The sequence below is a fragment of the Peromyscus californicus genome, unplaced genomic scaffold (genome assembly GCF_007827085.1).
Source record: "Peromyscus californicus insignis strain IS unplaced genomic scaffold, ASM782708v3 Scaffold_22__1_contigs__length_63687245, whole genome shotgun sequence".
In the NCBI taxonomy this organism is placed as follows: domain Eukaryota; kingdom Metazoa; phylum Chordata; class Mammalia; order Rodentia; family Cricetidae; genus Peromyscus; species Peromyscus californicus.
In genome coordinates this window covers 30,146,957-30,169,319 of record NW_026294525.1, presented here as the reverse complement: position 1 = coordinate 30,169,319, position 22,363 = coordinate 30,146,957, and the positions used below count along the sequence as shown (strand labels likewise).

At 42.6% G+C, this 22,363-nt stretch overlaps 1 protein-coding gene and 1 long non-coding RNA gene across 2 annotated transcripts in view; one reads left to right on the top strand and one right to left on the bottom strand.

The window, feature by feature from the left end:
- Slc2a12 (solute carrier family 2 member 12) overlaps positions 1-7,734 on the bottom strand; it is a 58,307-nt gene extending 50,573 nt beyond the window's left edge. The window contains exon 1 of the mRNA XM_052751169.1: positions 7,494-7,734. Within this exon, the coding sequence (XP_052607129.1) occupies positions 7,494-7,608 (115 nt within the window). The 5' untranslated portion in view covers positions 7,609-7,734. The remainder of the gene's footprint in view (positions 1-7,493) is intronic.
- On the top strand, positions 7,489-8,288 carry LOC128118499 (uncharacterized). The gene is made up of 2 exons (XR_008221242.1): positions 7,489-7,601; positions 7,827-8,288. It is a non-coding gene; the product is annotated as an uncharacterized LOC128118499 (long non-coding RNA).
- Positions 8,289-22,363: the final 14,075 nt, after the last annotated feature.

The following is a 22,363-nucleotide window of genomic DNA, read 5'->3' as shown; positions in this document are numbered from 1 at the left end:
TGATATCTTTTATGCCTCTGCGTGTGTGCAGGCTTGTGAAGGGGGGAGCGTCCCAGGGGGTGCATGTAGAGGCCAGAAGACAACCCCAGCTGTCATCCTCAGGAATGTCCTTTGTGATCAGGTCTCCTTAGCCTGGACCTCACATTTAGACTAGACTGGCTGGCTAGCAAACCCCAGAGACCCTCCACCTCCCCAGGGCTGGGATTATAAGTACATGCCACAGTACCTGGCATCTTTACATGAATGCTGGGAATTTAGCCCAGGTCCTCATTTTCCCCAGCCCAAGAACTTAAAAATTCATAAAGAAAAAAAATATGAACATGAAACTAAGGGAATTCTCTAAAATAGAATGCTGTCAAGTCTTGGATGAGCTTAACCCCCAGTTCCAGATTGGGCAGTTCAGGAAGCTGATAGAGTGCTGGTTGTATGATTGATCAAGATTCGGGATTCTGTGGTTGAAGTCCCTGCGCTGCCACCTGCTCTCCCTGTGACATGGGCAGCAGGGCACTTTGCCTCTCCCTCCCAGGTCCCTGGGGCTCAGAAGTGGAGGTACAGGCTGGAATCAGCGAGCCCGACTAGTCAGTGGCTAGACGTTGACAAGATCAGCAAGACTCTCTCTTCCTCTGTGACCTCGGTCACAGGATGAAATCCTATGACTCAGTTGGTCATGCTGGGAGAGTGGATGTTGGATGGCCGTGTGTGGGGAGCGTCAGCTGTTCTTTGCCCAGTTTTGGTGTGTGAAGTGGGGTTCAACTTACTCCAGTGGTCATTATGAGATTAGAAGGGATCTTGTGGGGCTTGGAGAGACGGCTCAGCGGTTAAGAGCACTGACTGCTCTTCCAGAGAACCTAGGTTCAATTCCCTGCATCCACATAGCAGCTCACAACTGTCTAACTCCAGTATCCAACACCTTCACACAGACATACATACAGGCAAAACACCAATAAAATAAAAATAAAAATAATTAAAAATCGAATTAGAAGAGACATTGTCATTGAAGTACTTGGCCCATGATACTCATTTCACAGAAGTCTTTTTAATCTGAATTGATGTAAAATGGAATCATGTGGGTATTTGACAGGAACTGCTTAAAAAAAAACCTACAAAGGCTACTCTATACCTATCAAAACCTACTTTACACCTATCAAAGGACAAAGAACTCTTTCAGGCCTCAGATGGGAAACAGAGTGGATTTATGGACCTCTGAGCCTGGTAACAGCAACCATGCCTACCAACCAAATCAGCTCTTGTGATGTGCTCTGTGCTACGGTAAGGAGCCTACACCTGCTGGAGCCTGGAGATTCGGCCAGTAATGAGTAGTAAACACAGGAAGGACATAAACATGCTGCACTCACTCACGAACCTGCAGACAGCCAAAATTACACTATAGAAAACTACCGGAGTAAACCATTACATGTATTCAACAACTCACAAGAGCAAGAGAGATCGAGGCGCAAGACAGCGAGAGACAGAGAGACAACCACACAAGAGACAGTTGGCACCAATCACCAAGTATGGACATCACATGGGTCTCATTCAAATAAAGCATGCTTACTAAACTATCAAAAAAAAAAAAAAAGTAAAGCTTGAAACAGTTTCTTACATGATATCACAGGAAATAAAATGATGCCTTATGTCCAGCATAATAACCATACCTTTTCATAAATTTGTGAATTCCCTTGTTTTTAAAACCCACATGCCTGGATAATGGAGTTGCATCACAAAAAAACCATTTTTTTCTATGATTTTTGTCTTGTGGGTTTCTACAGTTTAGTTCCCATTGGAAATGAAATATTTTATTAGCGTGGGAATGCTCTCTTGCTGTGCAAATTGATCCTAATTACAACATTTCCCCCCTCTATTCTTAAAAAATCTTACACATCTGAAGCTTAAGATGCTATTTCAAGCACGCTTCCAAATCAGCTCGCCTCACAGCTCCCAACTCCAAGGACCACAAAAGTGCGGAAACATTGTATATGAAGTTATGTGGACATGGCCTATGGCCTGGGGCAGTGTCAAGAGCTGACTCACACACTTCTCAAGAGAAAACATCTTCCACAGTGGAGTGTGAAGTTAAATTGCATTTGTTTATCAAGGGAAAGAAATTCCTATAAGTTCAATAAAAGAACTGCACTTTTCTCCCTGACACTTTGATAGAATTCTATAAAATGAGTCACTGTTCAAATATAATGGAACCTGCTGGCATTAGAATTACGTGATAAGCTATTTAAGTCTTTTTTTTTTTTTTTTTTTTTTTTTTGGTTTTTCGAGACAGGGTTTCTCTGTGTAGCTTTGCGCCTTTCCTGGAACTCACTCGGTAGCCCAGGCTGGCCTCGAACTCACAGAGATCCGCCTGCCTCTGCCTCCTGAGTGCTGGGATTAAAGGCGTGCGCCACCATGGCCCGGCGCTATTTAAGTCTTAATGCTTTTGTACAAAGTACATAAATAATTAGTATGTCATTGAGACATAGCCATTGAGCATACATATGAACGTGCTAAAATGTAGAAAGGGCAACGATGCCAGTGAACAAAACCAAACCAGAATGACAGAGAAAGAGCGCACAGAAGTTTATGATTTACGAGGCTGGTCGTCTGATTCCATTGCAGCTGAGAAGTATTTTGAGAGCATTCGGTGTCTGTGACTGGAACTGAAATTGGATATTTTTTGAGGGACTACAAGATGAGAAATTGTCCTCATTTGGTATTTTGCAGAGTCCTTGGGGAAGATTGAAGAAGCTATGCAGCCCTCCCCTTTCTCACCCTCCCCTCCAAAAAAAAAAAAAAAAAACCCTTGGTGCTTTTTAAGTATTTGGTAATGCACTCCCCTGGCAAAGACTGTTCACAAGGAAAAATTGACAGTGAGCTCTGACTGCTCACCATCAGAATCTTATAAAACCAGCTCTTGCTCATACACTCTGGGTAAATAGCCGCTTCAGCTCGGCTGTGGAAGCTCATTGCTCACAGATGGAGGGCTGTGTGGGGCTCTCAGAAGTTTTAACGAGGAGGCTAAGTAGTGCTTGGGTTCCTCTTACTGAGCCAATGCTCCCAATGAGCCATCTTTCCCAGGCTACTTTTGAAAGAAAACTAAAAATCTCACAAATCTAAAGCTGCATTTCAAGAGCAGTGGATTTGTTTGTAATTATGCAAATCACAGTATTGGCTCAGGCTGCTCCATGATATTTTGAGAGCTACATCCATCAGCTAGGGAAAGGGCGCGAACACTGAGAAAGTGTCCTCTGGAACATTCATAAGGAATGTTCTCCCAAACTCACCTGAGAGTCCTGTCTGTTACCACCAAGCACGTCCCCAGAATCTGCTGCTTCAGCCACTGTGGCAAATCTGGCAAAGGGCAGGGCAACGTTGAAAATATTTAACACCTGGGACGGGGTACTGGCCTATCAGAGGGGACCCTGGTTATCAAAACCAGTTCCAGCACGCAGGTGGATGTCAGCAAAGTCTCGGCCTGCGCAGGTGGCTTGGCTGGTTGTTCTCACTCTAGCTCTGGCCATGTCTGCCAACTCCCCGCCACAGCCTGAGTGCCTGCCTTTGCTGCTCCTGTGGCTGCTCCTGTGGCTGTACTTGGCTCAGGATCTGTGGCAAAGGGACAACGTCTCTGCATTCTCCCTGGGTGACAGCTTGTTCTTAGAAAGGGACAAGAGCATTTCTCTTTCTACGTGTGCCTTTGTGGTAGACCAAATCCCAACATCCCCTTCCTAGGAAGCCCCCCAGGAACCATTTTCTCAAGCCTGACATCTAACTGAAGTCCCAAGTTAGAATTCTGGCTTGATTTCCAAGTGAGGTTAAAAAATGTCCAGTGTCAAACAGGCGCTGGCTGGACCCAAAGGGAGGTGTTTACCTTTCAAACTGGTCTGATCCTCATACTAAAGGTCTCTAGTTCTTTACAAATCAATGTCCCCAAATCCTGTCATTTCCTTATGTATGCCCACAATTTGCTTTAGTCACCCATTTGCTAAATACCTGGTGTGAAGGTTCAGTAATTTTGTCATTTTTAAAAAAATTATTACATTTATTTATGTAGTATGTCTGTGTGTGTGTGTGTGTGTGTGTGTGTGTGTGTGTGTGTGTGTGTGTGTGTGCACATATACCCATGGGCACTCATTATATTTTCGCAAGATAACAGACCTATTGTTCCAAATCCATCTTCTCACAATCAGATCTCTACCATCAAGCCCAGCTGGCTGGCCTGACTTTCTACTCCCTGAAAATGAGTTGGTTCCCCCACAAGTTTCTTCCATGAAGACTCCCAGGTGGGCAGCCCAAGAAAGCCAGACCAGCTGCATTCAGACGTTCCAGATTAGGCTAAGCCTGAGGGGACACTCGGGAGAGTCTTATTTACCTGCACACATTATCTCAGCACTCACAGCTTTAAAATCTTTAAAAACAGCTTCTCAGGGTGGAAGTGTTTTGAAGTCTCAGGCTTTGATATCTTCAGAGGGATGAACAGCAGACCCTCCAGAGGGTCGGTGAGTCCGGTCCTGAGTTTGTCAGTTCCAGAGTATTTACTTCAGTGCTAAGAACCTGAACTCATACGACAGATACTGCTCTTGGTTTCTGACCATTTTAGGCAGAAGAGAGATGAAAACTAGTGATGGTGAGGCAAAGGAGACTTCGAGAACTCTCTCTGGCCAGGAATTTGTATGTCAAAATAAGGAAAGCATGGGAGTTGAGGTTGAAGGAGCAGACATCATAGCTCCTAGCCAGGAAATCTCTGAAGTTAGTTCCATACCAGCCTCTGGAAACTTCCCCCTTCCACCCTGTGAAGATGCCCTGGCTGCATAGTCTCCCTTCACCTATATCTGTCATCAGGTGTAGGCATCCAGATTTGAAATTGAACTTGACCCTCCTTCAGGAGGTCAATTAGAATGTGTCCATGAACGCTGTAAAATTTTACTGACAATGTATTCACTTTGAGTCATAGTTTCTTGGAAAAAACAATGAAGTTCATTAGCTTCCATTCATCAAGACAAGGCACCCTTTTAATTTATTACGTATGTAGTGTTCTGCCTGCATGACAGAAGAGGGAGCCAGATCTCATTACAGATGGTTGTGAGCCACCATGTGGTTGCTGGGAATTGAACTCAGGACCTCTAGGAAGAGCAGCCTGTGCTCTTAACCTCTGAGCCATCTCTCCAGCCCCCAAAGCACCCTTTTTAATTAAAGAGTTGACCTTCCAAAATACTTTCCATGTGTGCAGGAACATTGGTGTACAGGTCGGGGAGCTGAGAGTTTGTGGTCTGTCTTTTTGTGTTTGTTGTTATTTGCTTTTTCAGTGTCTCACATGGTTTAAGCACCTTAACTTGGGTTATATAACCCAGTCTCCTTTTCTCTTGCTGTTTTTTTTCCACCCAGGAATATAGAAAAACTTTAAATACAGAAATATGCTTATAGCCGCCAAGCATATTTGAAATATTCTGAATTTCCTGGATAAAAGAAATTATTATGAGTTTGAAATATAAAGATGCCAAAAAGAGTGCTTGACAAATGTTTCAATAAACATCAACCTCTTGATTAAAATGACCTAAAATATAATCCTAATATTAGAGAAGGAAACATTAGATGATTTTTTAATACCATACATCATGGCTCTATAATACATTCATACATATATGTGTAAGATTGCTCTGAGGTGTCAAGAGATACTTATGACAATTTAGGGAAATCTAAAAGATTTGGATTCATCTAAATGTAAACTATATCTAACAAAACCCGAAGCTGTATCCATCTGAGATGCTAGGGAAAACTTAAGGGTTTTTTCTTCTACATAATGAAGATTCATTTGGAATTAAGTTTGATAGATTATTTGAGGTATTCATTATTTCTTTACAATGTTATAAGCCGTGGCACTTTACATTAAATTCTGCATATATGTTCAAGATATGTATCTATACACCACCTCCCAAGGAGATAATTGTGAATGTGAACCTTCTGTGAAAGCCACCTTAAAGTTGTGTGTGTGTGTGTGTGTGTGTGTGTGTGTGTGTGTGTGTGTGTTGTGTGTTGGAACACAGGGGCTCGCTATGTCATCCAGGTTGACCTAAATCCTCCTGTCTCCTACTGACATTACAGGTGGGTGATAAAAATGAGTCCATTTCTAAGGGTTGTTGCAGAAGCCAGGCTGGGCAGTTACATTTCCTCTTCTTTGTGACACTGAGACACAAGGACTCCATTTAATTGACCCTTCGCTCGTCAGCACCCCCTCAGAGCTCTGCTGTCTCTTGAAGCTCATCTCTCAGGAATTTGGAGATAAGACCTCTCTAACCGCCAACCTGATTCCCCTTGCCTGCTCTTAACAGAATTTCCAGTCAGCGGACAAGGCCTTGGGGAAAGAGAAAGGCTACATTCAAAGATGGCCCCAGAGATCCATTCTTGACTAGACACGGGGCAAAAAGAAAAAGAAAAAGAAAAAGAAAAAAAAAAAAAAGCAGGCTAAGCCCCTGAGCAAGGCAGAAGACAGGTCTCTGTTCCTGAGGTGGGACCACGTCACTTCCACAGGAGGCTTTGTGGATTCCGTGCCCAAATCAGGCACACCCAACAGCTTCAACATCCTTGGGTAGACCCATTCCCAGATGAAAGGCATTGAGTGACTTCTGTGTCACTGAGCATTGGTGACTGTTTGTGACATTCTACTAGGCAGCATGGGAATGGAATGTATGGTTGAAGCATGTGGAGCCAATGAAGGTATTAATCGTAGGAAGGAGAGGGTCATTTGTATTTGGTATCTTATAACACAAGTAGATGAATAAAAAGAGGCACCAAGAAATAAAAAAGCTGGGATACGTGTTTGACCATTGTAAATGTGGGAGCAAAGATAAACATCTAGGCTAGCACAGATAATGCAATGAAGACTACTGACATTCTCTTCGGGGAGGAAAAAGTATTCAATGAATCTCATTTTGCAAGGCAAGTCTCCAGAAAAGCAGGGACAAGAAAAGGAGGCATCTGGGGCAAAGAATAACACAAGTTAAAAAGAAAGTTGGGTTGTTCACATAACCAATAATGGTATGGTCTACTTAAACGGTTGGTTTTTTTTTTAAAAAAGCGATGCTCACAACGTCCACTTGCTCCACACCGTCCGTTTGCGACAGTAAATGAAAAAAAGTGTGCGCTCCCAAATGAGGCTCTGATCCGCCTTTCCCAAGAAAGAAGAACGTATGTCTGCCACTGCATTATGTAAAGCAAACTGGTGGAGCCCACCGCAGCCAGGAGCGGGAATGGAACTCAGGTCTTAACACATTAGGGTCCCAGGGAGACTTCCAGTCCACACATGTACAGCTCTGGGTCACTTCCACGTCGCACCAGACCCTGGGTTCCTTTCTCCACCACGCACCCAGCGCGCTCCCGCGTCCCGCGCGCGCACCCGCTGCCCTCCCACACACGCACCGTCCCGAGGGGCTCCCGGGGTTGGGGGGGGGGGGGAGGACGGGCTCGCCCCGCTGGCGGTCACCCGAGCCGGCCCCACGGTCTCACTTTACCTCCCGCGCAGGCAGGATGCCGGCCGCCGCCGGTTCCACAGCGGCCATCGGTCTCCGCCTCTCTCCCCTTCTGGTTCAGCAGATTGGGGCCCTCTGTGTTTTCAACAGGTACCATGGTCACGGTAGAAGTTAGAGCGTCCCCCTGGCCACCAGACCACCCCGACCCACCGCTCTGACAGCAGTGGTCACCGTCCCCATGGGCGGCATGCTAAAGCAGAGTGGGAGGGGTTCGGGGCCGGGGGGCGGGGGGTTGGCGGGGGCGCGCGGGGCGGGGGGGAACCTTCGGGGCAAAGCCAGTGTGATTTGTAACCAACTTTGTTTCTATTTCCGAAGGCTTTGCCCTTTTCGGTGACAGAGGCTGTTGCTATTCCCAGCAGCCTATCACGAGCAGGGGGAGGGCCGTGTCTCCAGGATTGTTTTGCCTTTAGATGCGTGTTGGAAGCAAGAGGTTAAGACTTGGGACTCTGGAGGCAGCAGCGTTTGTTTGGCCACCGGCTGGGGGCTAGCTCTTGTGTGTACCCCCCCCCCACCCCCCCACCCCTGCAATGTGAAAAGCAGCTTGGAAACAGAAGCGTGAAGATTTTAAATGCAAGTCTGCAAGCCGAGAGTGGGGAACAAATACCCACAGATGGGATCGGTTAACCTCGCAGAGGAAGACTTTATGTAAAGACATAGCAGAAGGAAAAGTGTATCCATTTTTCTTTTCTTTTCTTCTTTTTAAGCAAGCCCGTTACCCTAAAAGCCACGACACTCACCAGTTTAAACAAAACATAAAACGTGTTTGTTTCAACGGGATTTGGGTCTAGGTAAATGCCTTGCATAGCTTTCGCTCTAGGCCTGTGGGGCGAATGAAGGCCTGCTCCCAACTCCAAACGCATCAGTTCTTTAGACACTTTCTAGCCCGAGTTTATAGCAAAGCCGTCCATTTAAAAACTGCACAATTGACCTGAAGAGCGGAGCAAACAGTGGCTCCTCTGTCAGGTTGCTCCTTGGCTTGGCTAGCAGGAGGATACTCGCTTGCTCGGTATTCAGAGACAACTTGAGCTGTTGTAACATGAAACAGATCAGGGCACCAGTGGGAGGGGTGTTTTCCTGGTTTGTGAATCTGTACTTACATAAACAGTCAAACAGACAGGATATTTTTACCTTCGGCTCTGTAGTAGCAAATCATAGCCATTGAAAACCCGCGGCCTCGTCTTAGAAATCATCTGGAGTGAAAACCAAACTGTATGAAGCGCTTGTAAGACAGACATTACGCTACATGCATGAAGCCGAGTGATTCTTTTCCCAAATAAAGCTTGTTAGAGAAAAATGGAAGCGATTAACTTGCCTAAACTCTTCAGAGCAGGGTTGTGGCTCAGTAGTAGAGTATTCGGCTACATGCACAAGGTCCTGGGTTCGGAGCCTCAGAACAGCAACCAACAACATACCCAGTGTTCTCTCCTCTCTCAAGGCTATTAGGAGTGGAGCTGGCCTTAGGAAGCCTCACACTGTAATTCTCTTGCATCCCAGCCTCATATGTCTTCTTGACCTTAACAGATGCCGTGACACACAGATTTTTTTCCTCTTAGCTGTTCCTCCGCAAGGGAAGCAGGTCTGTACTTGTCTAGGCAGTGACCTGGTTTTGCTTATTTCCCACACTCTGGGTCACAACCAAGTTTTTCCTTAGCATCGTATATTCTCATCACCCCCGATCACGAGTCATTTCTGTATTATTCCTTAGGAAAGACAGGAGCAAGTGGAAACAGATCTGTAACAATTCAACGAGTGTTGATTATACACCTGCTGTATACATGCTGGTCGTTACACCTGCTGTATACATGCTGGTCGTGCCGGGAAGAGCAAGCCAAGCCCTGAATACACAGCTCATGCCTCGCTAAGAGAGCAAAGCTCAAAGCCCACCCCAGCTAATGTAGCAACACCAAAGAGTTCAGAATACAAAACGGCTGAAGAAACCACTTTTATTTGTTCCCAGGTGTGTTACAGGGGTGGCGGGATTTATCTGTGAGCACACATATTTATCATTTCATCATATTCCTTTGCCCAGAAGCTATTATGAACTTAATTAGTGTGGGATGGGACAAATATCCTTGCCTTGGATGACTTGTAGAAATGCTTTGTTTTATGGCATAACCACCCACCATCACCACCATCACCACTGGACCTATGTTAGCAGGAAGTCTTGTGTTGTTTTCTGTGGCAGTTGAGTAGGCACAAGACAAACCCAGTTCTGGGATGCCTTATTATGATTGTGAGTGGCTCAATAATCCTTGCCCTGCTCTTTGTAACTGTACTATTCAGAGACTCCATAGGCATAAACCAGAAGCCAAGAAGAATAAGGAAACAACATGACTGACCACATCGCCTCCTGGCATCTGACTCTGTTTCTTGTCTCGCTGCTGTTGGCCTGACAAAGGCCACTGGCTGTCTCAAGCTCTGGCCTGTGCTCACTTTGTTCTCTTGCATCAAAGTTGCCTCCGAAGTGCGGCGCCAGGGTGTGCTGTGTATTTTCAACCCTCAGAAGCAGTTTCTTTGACCTTGCTCCGCCCTTCTGCCTTTTCACTTCTCCATTTCCCCCAAAGCAATTGATAGAGATCAGGATTCTGGTTACCCAAGCTTCTGGTTAGTCATAGACGCTAGAGGCCTTCTTCAAAGCAGGCAATAGAACCTTTTCCATTCTCCCTTGAAGTGAGGTCTCACTCCATTCTCAGAAGGAATGCTATGCAGAAAGGCCAAGAATGTGAACACACAGGTCTTGCTGAGTTTTCATTTTAGCTGTCACCATTAGACTACACCCTATGGTCCATTCACATTTCTACATGGCTCTCCTGTCCATTCTTCATTGAACCCAAGAATGAGAACAGTTTTCCATAGGTCTTGAGAGCTTCATTGCTGGAGGTGCCTACATCACATACAAGTTTAGCTAGATGAATGTGCCATGGTTACTTGGGTTAGCCAGTCTTTTGTTATGGTTGTGCCGGCCATGACTGTCATGTCATGATGGGTGCTGAGAAAAGTTACCCCATACTTCTGCTCCTGCAGCTACCAGACTGATCCCTGTGAATCCAATAAGCTTATCATTACTAGAATGTGAACTTCAAGAGGGCAGGAAGCTGTACATTCCTCTATCTCCATATTTCTAGCTCCTGGGAGGAAACCTGCCATGCTGTACATGCTCAACAAATATCTGTCACATAAATGAGTGATCTCAATTAGAACTGTTAGGGGGCCAAATGACTTAAGCTTTCGAAACATCGAAACCCATATCACGATTGCTTATGGCACTTTGTTCCTGCTCTCACCTTTCTCTTTGGGGAAAACACCACTGCAGGATGCCCCCAGCGGACTCTGAACCATTCATGCCAGCATTAAAAGTTCTTCCTCCATTCAGAGAGTATATAACCAGCGGCCAGAAGACAGGCACTCCATTGCTCAGATCACCAATCATTTTGCCACATTCCACTTCAGATCATTGTTCGTAGGCAGTGCTGCCACATCTTCAGACACTGTGACTTACAAAATGACAACATGGCACAGTAGATGCTTGACTTTGTGAAATATTATTGCCTTCATTATGCAGAAATAGAACTCAAAACAGCATCAAACATGCTCAAGATCAAAAGATATTTCCAATGTCTGATTATGAAAATTTTGACTCATACAGGAAATCCTACATTCTATAACAGGATTTTACTGTTTGCCCACTGACCTGTCTACCTACCAATCCCTCTATCTATTGAAATATATTCATTGTTGTTACAGTTAAAGTAATTGTAAATGCCTTCCATGCAGTATAATTCACTAGAGGGCTACACTCTTTAGGTTTCTTCTTCTTTCAGCCAAGTTTTACATGCAGTGTTGAGCACAAAGCCCAAGAATGCCATTATCCACACTCAGGAAAGCACACACAGCCCGATCCCTGGTTACATCACAGAACATGACCAGGATCCTGGAAAGTTCCCCAGGTCTCTTCTGAGCAAATTACCACCCCAACCTCAGGTGCTTTGTTTGCTCTCATTGTTTGGCAAGTAAATCACCTCCACTTTTTCTGAATACTTACACAAGGGAGGAGTGTGGACTCTCGTGTAAAGCATCTTTCACTAATTCGAGATTCACCCGTGTTTGCCAGTATACTATCAATTCATTCTCGGTAACATGAGTGAACACACCAATTTATTCGTTCCCTTTTATGGACACCTACGCTGGCCTCAGCTCTCTTCTATCATAAATACAGCTGTTATGAGAACAAGTATTTTTGCAGAACATAACATCTCAGGGCACAGCAGTCCAAGCCTGTTTGATTCCAAACCCACACGCTTGCCTTTATATCCTGCTGTTTCTCTGTAGTGCATCACTGTTTATGTGGACATCTCTGGAGGTTTCAACCTAAAAGGGTTTACTGAAGTATAAACACAAGTGGAGAAACGCAATCCTTAGACAAACAAGGATTCTTGCTTAGCCATATGCCAATTAATACCCACCCTGGCATAGTTGTTTGGAAGGATATTTATGTTATCACTTGCTTATGCTATCAGTATAGTTTTGCTTTCTACATGATTCCTTGTTGAGTTTTTTTTTAATTTTGAAATAGAGTCTTGCTGCATATCTGGCTGGACTGAAACACTATATTCAAAATAGGTAAAGGCGATTTATGGGGAAAACAAGAATATTATTACTTCTAGTGGTTATGGTGGGAATTTCTTCTGATGAGATGTGATGGAACTTTCCAGAATGATTATGTTCTTTGTTGATCCTTCTGCCTATGCCTTCTAAGTGCTTGGATTATAGGTATCTTCCACCACACCTGGATGCTAAGTATTTTCAGTGTTCCTTCCATATGCTTAGAGTTTCATAACTCACAACAGACTGTTTAAAGCTTCTTAAATTACAAAGTGAGCATAGTTAAATTCATTTTATGACCACTGTGTTTAATATTATATATTAGTCATTCATAAGACAATGAAGCAATACGAGAAAATGTTGATATTGCTATTTGAAGTAGGAAAATCAGTAGAAAATTATATACTCAATATTTTCACACAAGCCTTCAAAAATATACAAATATATTGTTCAAGACTACTAGGGAACTTCGAAAAATTAAAATAAAATATAATTTACACATGGAAAATCATGTGTAAAAAACATTGTTTTAAAAATTGTGGCATGGGAATACAGCCTAGTGGTAGATGCTTGTTTATCATTCACAGGAGACTGGAATGAGACCCTCAGCACCACACACACACACACACACACACACACACACACACACACACACACACACACACGTGTCCACAGTTACTATCACTATGTTATTGAATGTATAATGACTATAGGTCTGAAGAAAAGTCATGCATGCTGAGGGCTGCCATAGCCCACTGAAGACAGTAAATGTATTTATAAAGCATTTTTTAAAATATATCAACAAATATGTCTTGAGACAGGGTCAGTTTTTTTCTAATGTGCACAAGGGTACATTTGGACTACTAATGAGGCTACTCAAGAGATTATAATATTTCTTTAAATTCCACCAGCATCTTCTGTATTAGTTTGACCTCTGTCTGTAGTACTTTGCTACATAAAATGAATGCAGCGTTCTATTTTGGTAGTTTTTTTTTTTTTCAAATAAATTATCTCTAATGTTTAAGATTTCCTCAATACCATTCTCACGCCACTTGGATGGAGAGTATTACCCAATTACTTTTCCTTTAAGTTAATCTTCCTGTCATAGAGGAATGCCAGGAACATTTGCTTTGTCACATGTAACAATAGGCAGTGTGTATTGGCTGGAAAGTGCTGGCCTTTTTCATTCCACCTCTCCTGTTTGCCAGTCAAGGAAGAGGTACTGCACAGAGAAATCACCATTGTCCAAATTTAAATAATTTGAACAGCTGAAGGAAATTTAGGAACAGAAACCTTAATGAAATAAGACATTTCAGGGTCAAAAACATCTTAAAATCAACTCATCAAGGGGCCGGCATGGTGGCACACACCTTTAATCCCAGCACTCAGGAGGCAGAGGCTGGCAGATCTCTGAGTTCAAGGTCAGCCTGTTCTATAGAACGTGTTCCAGGACAGCCAGGCTACACAAGAAACCCTGCCTCTGCGATAAAATAAAAATTTTTAAAATAAATAAATAAAATAATAAAAAGAAGATCAACTAATTAACTCATTAAATGTTGAGCTTGTGGACATCTTAGAGCCTGGCATGCACTTTTCCTCCTCGACCGTGCAGCATCTTCCCATTGAGAGGACCCGTGTGGATAAGCCTGTATCCTAAGCACAAGATGGGAAGGCTTCTCACTCCCTGTGCTCCCTCATTTCCTGTCATTCATTCCTCACCTCTCACAGGAGTCACAGCCAACACAGCTATATCAAAAGAAAGGTAAGGACTTGGAAGATGGCACAGTCAGTAAGGCACACGTTTTGCAGCCCTGAGGGCCTGAGTTCCAACCCTAGGACCCACATCAAACTGCTGAGCACCACCACCACATCCACCCTCTCCACCCAGCCAGCCCCTGCACTTCGTTTCTCCATGCACTCTCCCTATCTCACCAGATCAAGCCCGGGTTCCAAATCCAGTACTCCAGCCTTATCAGGCTACCCCTGCCTGCACTAAAACCAACCTAGAGGACTGGCCCCTGCCTGCCCCACAATACATAGGTCTCTCCCATGCCACATCCAACTTCTCTACCCAGCCAGATCTACTCATACATTCCAGGCTTTGACTAGGATGCATGCCCTGCACACCAGTCCGGTCCCCTCTGATTTCATTCCACCTAAGTCATTTCCAATCTCTAGGCCCAACCTGCCCACTCCTACTTTATTCTGCCTCAACCTGCTCTGTCCCTAACAGATGCAGAACTAACAAAAGAAGTCCACATGACCAGATCTCATCACAAAATACAAACAATATAAAAATGTATATATAAAAGATCAAGCCAGTATCTCCCCTCCCAAACTTACTAGTCCTATAAAAACGTTTATCAATGAGAATTGCCAAAATCAGTGGTTCTCAACTTGTGGGTCCCAACCCCTCTGGAGGTCAAACAACTTTCACAGGGGTCACCTAAGACCATCGGAAAACATAGATATTTACATTATGGTTCATAACAATAGCAAAATTATAGTTATAAAGTAGCAACAAAAATAATTTTATGGTTGGGGTCACCACAACATGAAGAACTGTATTAAAGGGTCACAGCATTAGGAAGATTGAAAACCACTGGCCTAAATGAACCCCAGGACACAGAATTTTAAAAAACAATCATAAACTTTATCAAAGGATTCAAGAAGTTAAAAAAAAAAAAAAGACACAAAGAAATGGCTTGGTGAAGTTAGGGAGAGTAAGCGACCAAGTGATGCCCAAGAAAACAGAACCGTAAGACTGACTGAAATGATGGGGATAATCTAGGACTTGAAATTCAGTCAGGAGATAGAGGCACTGAAGAAGACTCAGGCTAAAATGAAGGTGGAATATTGAAAAACTCAATAACCCAGCTAGAAAACTCAAAGAAAAGCTTTGAAGATAAAATAGAGGACCCAGACTGAATGAGCAAAGAATGTGAAAAATTAACACAGACACACACACACACACACACACACACACACACACACACACAAATGCACACACATGCATGAGTGCATGTAAGAGAGAGAGGGTAGAGGAATGTACAGAAAATGTGAAACAATATGAAAAGACCAAACCTTCAAATAATAGGAATAGATGAGGGAGAAGAATCACAAGTCAATGGCATAGACCAGATCTTTAACAAAACCATGCAGAATAACCTTCCTAAACTAAAAAAAGACATGCCCATACAGATATAAAAAGATAAATAGACAAGACCAAAAAAGAAAATTCCCATGGCATATACTAGTTAAAATACTAAGTACACAGAACAAAGAAAGTATATTGAAAGCTGCTGGGGCATGTCTTTCTGTATGCTATGAATATATGTTGTTCCCATTGGTTAATAAATAAGCAGCTTTGGCCTATGGCAAGGCAGCTTAGAGGCAGGTGGGAAATCCAAGGAGAGAGACAGGAAAGAGAAAGGTGGAGTCTGGAGAGACATCAGTCTGCCACCCAAGGAGCAACATGCCAGCAGGTCAGTAAAGCCATGGAACATGTGGCAAAACATAGATTAATAGAAATGGGTTAATTTAAGTTATAAGAGCTAGCTAGCAAGAGGCCCACCATAGGCCATACAGTTTGTAAATAATATTAAGCCTCTGAGTGATTATTTTATAAGCGGCTGAGAGACTGTGGGGCTGGGAGGGACCAGAGAAAACTTTCAACTATAGAAAGCTGCAAGGAAAAAACAAAACAAAAGAGCAACAAAAACCCCACATGTCACATATAAAGGAAAACCCATCAGAATAACAGCTGATTTCTCATTGGAGACGTTGAAAGCCAGAAGACCATGAAGGCTAATTGAGACTAATACACCCAGCACAATAATCCACAATAGTTGAAAAAGATATAAAAAATTTCCACAATATAAACAGCTTTAAAAAGTTTGTATCCAGCCGGGCGGTGGTGGCGCACGCCTTTAATCCCAGCACTCGGGAGGCAGAGGCAGGCGGATCTCTGTGAGTTCGAGGCCAGCCTGGTCTACAGCGTGAGATCCAGGAAAGGCGCAAAGCTACACAGAGAAACCCTGTCTCGAAAAACCAAAAAAAAAAAAAAAACCAAAAAAAAAAAAAAAAGTAAAAAAGTTTGTATCCAACAAACCAAACCTAAACAGAATACAGGAAGCAATATTGTAGACTACAGAGATGAATAAGACAGCCAAGAGACTGTGGAAAGAAATACAAGCTATAATTACAAAAACACAAAGTACCATCAAGAAGACAAACAACACTGAAAATCAATATCATAATGATCAAAACACACACATTTCAATAATAATGAATAGCAATCATCACTATCCTAATATCTGAAAAAATAGACTTCAAACTAAAACTAAACAGAAGAGGTAAAGAAGGATACTTCATCCTAACCAAGGGAACAGTTAACCAAGAAGACATTACTATCCTAAACAAACTCTTGTGCATCCAGTTTCATAAAAAAATATATTACTAAATTTAAAGACACAGAGTAACATCAACCCATTAATTGTAAGTTATTTCAATACCCCATTTTCTCAAATAGACAGGTCATCTAGACAAAAAAGTAAGCTGAGAAACATTAGACTTAAATGATATCATATATCAAAAGGACTTAACTTGTATTTCCAGAATATTCTATCCCAAACTCAAAGAATAATATTCTACTTAGAAGCTCCTCTAAAATAGACTATGTCCTGGGACACAAAACAAACCTTTACACACTGAAAAAGATTCAAAATAACTTCATGTATCCTACCTGACCACAATTAAATTGATAGCAAACAAATCTCTAGTAAATACACAAACTCATGGATATTAAACAACTCATAACTTCATGATGGAGTGCTTCAAAGAAGAAATAAAAAAAATTTCCTGGAACTAAATAAAAATGAAAACACAACACAAAAAAAAAAAATCTGGGACACACTAAAAGCAGTCCTACAAGGGAAATTTGTGGCTCTAAGTATTGGCATTCTAGCCTGCCCCTTGGGGACCCGCCCTGCTCCTAGTACCCAAGACAAACAACACGATGTGTTTGCACAGACACCAGCACTGCAGGTTGAAAGCGGAAGCCACAATTCAAGGATCAAGCTTTATACCTCTTCCTTTGTCCTGACTCTAGATGTTTGACACATCTAAAAATAAATGACTTCCTATTCTAGCATGGTGGTGCACCTGCAATTCCAGCATGTGGGCGGTAGAAGCAGGATGGTGAGGAATTCAGTGTCATCCTCAGCCTTATAGAGAGTTCAGGGCCATCCTGAGATATGTGAGACCCTGTCTCAAACAAATGAGAATCAAAAACAAAACCAATTTCTTTTCTTCTTCTTCTTCTTCTTCTTCTTCTTCTTCTTCTTCTTCTTCTTCTTCTTCTTCTTCTTCTTCTCCTTCTCCTTCTCCTTCTCCTTCTCCTTCTCCTTCTCCTTCTCCTTCTCCTTCTCCTTCTCCTTCTCCTTCTTCTCTCTCTCTCTCTCTCTCTCTCTCTCTCTCTCTCTCTCTCTCTCTCTCTCTCATAATAAACACTCCACATGGATGCTGTGTCTATATGGTGTGAGTGACTTTCCACCACGCCACGCAGGTGCCCACTGCATCTGCATGGCATGTCTCCCTCACCCACCGGGCCACCTTGGCTCATCCAGCCAAGGCCTCTCAAGTGCCATATCATTCCATTGGTGCTGCATGACTCAGCAGGCTCCCCCTTGTGTTTTCTCCTACCCGCCTGCAATCCAAGAAACGCTGGGACCCTGTACTATCCAACACCATCACTTTTCCGACTGGAGGACCTCTGTGGATTCTTCATCCCATCGGTAAGATTCCTCCTTTGGTTTCCATGAGTGAGGACTCGTCTGATCTTTCAAACCCGGTTTCATGCTTTTCAGCCTCGCTTAGAAGACCCGGTACAGGGCACCACGCATCTCAAGTTTTCAGCCCTCTGGACTCTGTTACTATGGCAAAGAATATGGCAAAGCTTGAACCCACTCACTCAATGGCCCATTAAATAACAAAGGAGCACAAATAAATGACTTAATGATGCAACTCAAAAATTTGGAAACAAGAACAAACCAAATCCAAACCCAGTTGACAACAAGAAATAATAAAAATCAGAGCAGAAATTAATGAAATAGAAACAAAGAAAACAATACAGAGAGTCAATAAATCTAAGAGCTAGTTCTTTGAGGTGATAAATAAGACTGACCCTTGGCCCAACTAATCAAAAGAAAGAGAGGACCCAAATTAACAGAATCAGAAATGAACAAGGAGATATTACAACAGACACCAAAGAAATTCAGAATACTGTAAGGGAATACTTTCAAAAACCATACACCATTAGGCTAGAAATAACAAATGACTTAATGATGCACTCCAAAATTTGAAAGATTTAAAAGAAATGAGTGAATTTCTAGATTCAGCCAAACTATCAAAATTGTACCAAGGAGAAGCCGACAACCTTAATAGACTCATAAAAAATGAGGAGGTTGAGATAGTAATTAAAAAGTCTCCCAACTAAAAAATTTCCAGGGCTAGATGGATGCACAGCAGAATTCTACCAGACTTTCAAAGAATATCTATAGCCAATCCTTTTTAAACTATGAAAGAAACAACGGAAGGAAGGGAGGGAGGGAAGGAGAGAGGGAGGGAGGAAGGAAGGAAGGCAGTCTGGGAGGGAGGGAAGAATACTTCCAAACCCCTTCTATGAAGCCATTATCACTCTAATACCAAAACCAGGTAAAGACACAACAAAAGAAAGAAAGAAAGCTCTACAGGCCAGTATACCTGATGAATATAAATTTAAAATGCTCAATAAAAGCCGGGTGGTGGTGGTACACACCTTTAATCCCAATACCCAGGAGGCAGAGGCAGGCAGATCTCTGTGAGTTCAAGGCCAGCCTGGTCTACAGAATGAGTTCTAGTATAGCCAGGGCTGTTACACAGAGAAACCCTGACTCAAAAAAACAAAAACAAAAAAGGCTCTGGGTTGGGGATTTAGCTCAGTGGTAGGGCGCTTGCCTAGCAAGCGTAAGGTCCTGGGTTCGGTCCTCAGCTCCAGTTTAAAAAAAAAAAAAAGGCTCCAGAAAATACCTGAAAAACTAGCCGGGCGGTGGTGGCGCATGCCTTTAATCCCAGCACTCGGGAGGCAGAGGCAGGTGGATCTCTGTGAGTTTGAGGCCAGCTTGGTCTACAGAGCAAGTTCCATGACAACCAAGGATACACAGAAAAACTGTCTCAAAAAATCCAAAACAAAAACCAATCAACTTGCAAACAGATCATCCACCATGACCAAGTTGACTTTATCCCTGAAATTCAGGAATAGTTCAACATATGCAAGCCAATAGATGTCATAAACCAAATAAATGTACTTAAAGACAAGAACCACATGGTCATCTCAATAGATGCAGAAAAAGTCTTTGACCAAAAAAAATCCAACATACTTTCATTATAAAAGCCCTAGAGAATGTAGGACTAGAGGGAACATATGTCAACATGATAAAAAATTATATATGAGCAACCCACAGCCAACAACACCCTAAGTAGAGAAAAACCTGAAGCAGTCTCACTGAAGTCATGAGTAAGACAGGGCTGTTTGCTATTTCCACTCCTTTTCCATATTATACTCTAAGCACTAGCTGCAGCAATAAGGCAAGAGAAGGAAATGAACAGGTTACAAACAGGAAAATAAGAAGTCAAACTATCCCTATTTTCAGATGGCATAATATTATACAGTAGAGATGCCCAAAATTCTACCAGAAACTTCTAGAAATGATAAACAAATTCAGCAACGCGTCAGGATACATAATTAGCTTACGCAAATTAATAGCTTTTCTGTACATCAACAACAAATGTACAAAGAAGGAGATCATGGGCATACTCCTTTTGCAGAATATTGTATCACACTGTGGATCCCAAGATCATGTTATTTACTAGAAAAATCTGTTTCTAGTTGTGGTGTGGCTCAGACCTAGCAGACACCTTTAATCCAAGAGCTTTCTGCTTGAATATTGTAAAGAGGATTAAATAAACTCGACCATATGTTAAGAGGCAGAGCAAGCCACCAGTCAACAGGGAAAAAAATGTAGAGAGTAAGAGGGGGTCAGTAGGATGGATATAGAGATACGCAGGAAGTAGAAGGGAGGGACATTGAGTTCGAGGAGTTTTGTTTAAGAAGAAAGCAATTTTTTCAGATGTTGGGAGAGGAGGAAGGTCAGCCAGTTTTGCTTTCTCTGCCTCTCTGAGCTAGCAGGCTTTCACCCCAGCATCTGGCTCCTGTGCCTTTATTGATAAAATTGAACAATTGGGATTTTGTTAAAAAACAAAACAAAACAAAAAAACCCACTCCCATTCACAATAGACTCAAAGAAAATAATCTAGGAATTAAACCTAACCAAGGAAGTGAAGGACCTCTATAATGAAAACTTTAGGCTTCTGAAGACGGAGACAAAGAAAGACATTAGAAAACTGAAAGGAATCCCATGCTCATGGATTGGTGGAATTAACATTTTGAAAATGACCAGTCTACCAAATGCTGTTTACAGATCCAGTGCAACCCCAATCAAATTCCCCATCTTATTCTTCACAGAAATAGAAAAAAAAAAACTATGCCTAAATTCATATGTAACCACAAAGACTCCATATAGCCAAACAGTTCTGAGCAAAAAGAACAATGCTGGAGGAATTGCCAGTCCATCTCAAGAAATATTACAGGGACAAAGTAACGAAAACAATATGGTACCAACACAAAAAAGACATGGAGACCACTGGAACAAACTGAAAAACTCAAACGAGTATATGCAACGTCAGCCATTTAATATATGACAATGATTCCCAAAAAATATGCTGCAAAAAAGAAAGCATCTTCAACCAACGGTGCTGAGAAAACTGGATGCCCACTTGTAGAACAATGAAATCAGACCCATTTCTAAATCCTCTTGCACAAAAACTAACTCCAAATGGGCCAAGAAATGAAACCGGAAACACTGAAACTGCTAGAAGAAAACATAGGTAGTACCCTACACCTATATAGGAAAGGACTTCCTGTATACGACCCCAGTCGCTCAACAACTAAGGTCAGCAACTGACAAGTGAGACTTCATAAAACTAAAAAGCTTCTAAAGAAAATATCAGTGAGGAGGAGGCGCACAGAACGGGAGAGAATCTCTACCAGCTATACATCTGATAGAGGACTAATATCCAGAATATATGAAGAGCCCCGCCCCAAACAGCCAAAATAATGAGTGGCTCATTTAAAAAAATGGGCTTGGTACCTGAACAGAGGGTTTTCAAAGAGGTTAGACCAACTGAGTTACCAGGAAAGGACACTCTCCAACCTCTTGTGCTGCCTCCAGGCTGTGCAGTGTGCTCCAGGTCCTCAGCTCTGTGACTTCATCTGTCTTGACAGGTGAATAGTACTCCACAGTGTACATGTACTACATTTTCATTGCCCATTCATCATTTGAGGGGCACTTAGGTCGGTTCCCAGCTATTGTGAGTAGAGCAGTAATGAACATGGCTGAGCAAATATGGGTGGAGTCCTTTGGCATATGCCAAGGGGTTGTATAACTGGGTTATACAGTAGGTTTATTTTTAGCCATTCTGACTGGGATAAGATAAAAATCTTAACTTTGGCCGGGCGGTGGTGGCGCACGCCTTTAATCCCAGCACTCGGGAGGCAGAGCCAGGCGGATCTCTGTGAGTTCGAGGCCAGCCTGGGCTACCAAGTGAGTTCCAGGAAAGGCGCAAAGCTACACAGAGAAACCCTGTCTCGAAAAAGAAAAAAAAAAAAAAAAAAAAAAAAAAAATCTTAACTTTGTCTTCATTTGCATTTCCCTCAAATTGCTAGGGACCATGAACATTTTTTGAGAATTGCTTACCTGTTCTTTTTTTATGATCTTTCTTTCCAACATAATATTTTTATTGATTATTTGGGAATTTCATACAATGCACCCAATCATACTCACTTCCTATTCCTTCCAGATCCACCCTCCCACACTTGTACCTGTTTGTTTTTGTATTTTGTTTTCTTTTTCGTAAGCACAGGCAGCTGTATAGACAATGTGACTGGGACAAAGCAACATGTTCTAATATAACATACTGTGTGTGTGGCCAAGAGTGGCCTGTCCAGCTAAGAGCAGGACTTGATGTATATTCTTGAAACTTTTTTTTTTAATGGAGCCATGGACTATTTGGGAGCTGATTGGTCCATCAAACAGAAAAATATTTGCTGTGATTCTCCTGCCTTAGCCTCTTTAGTAGGTAGCATTACAGGT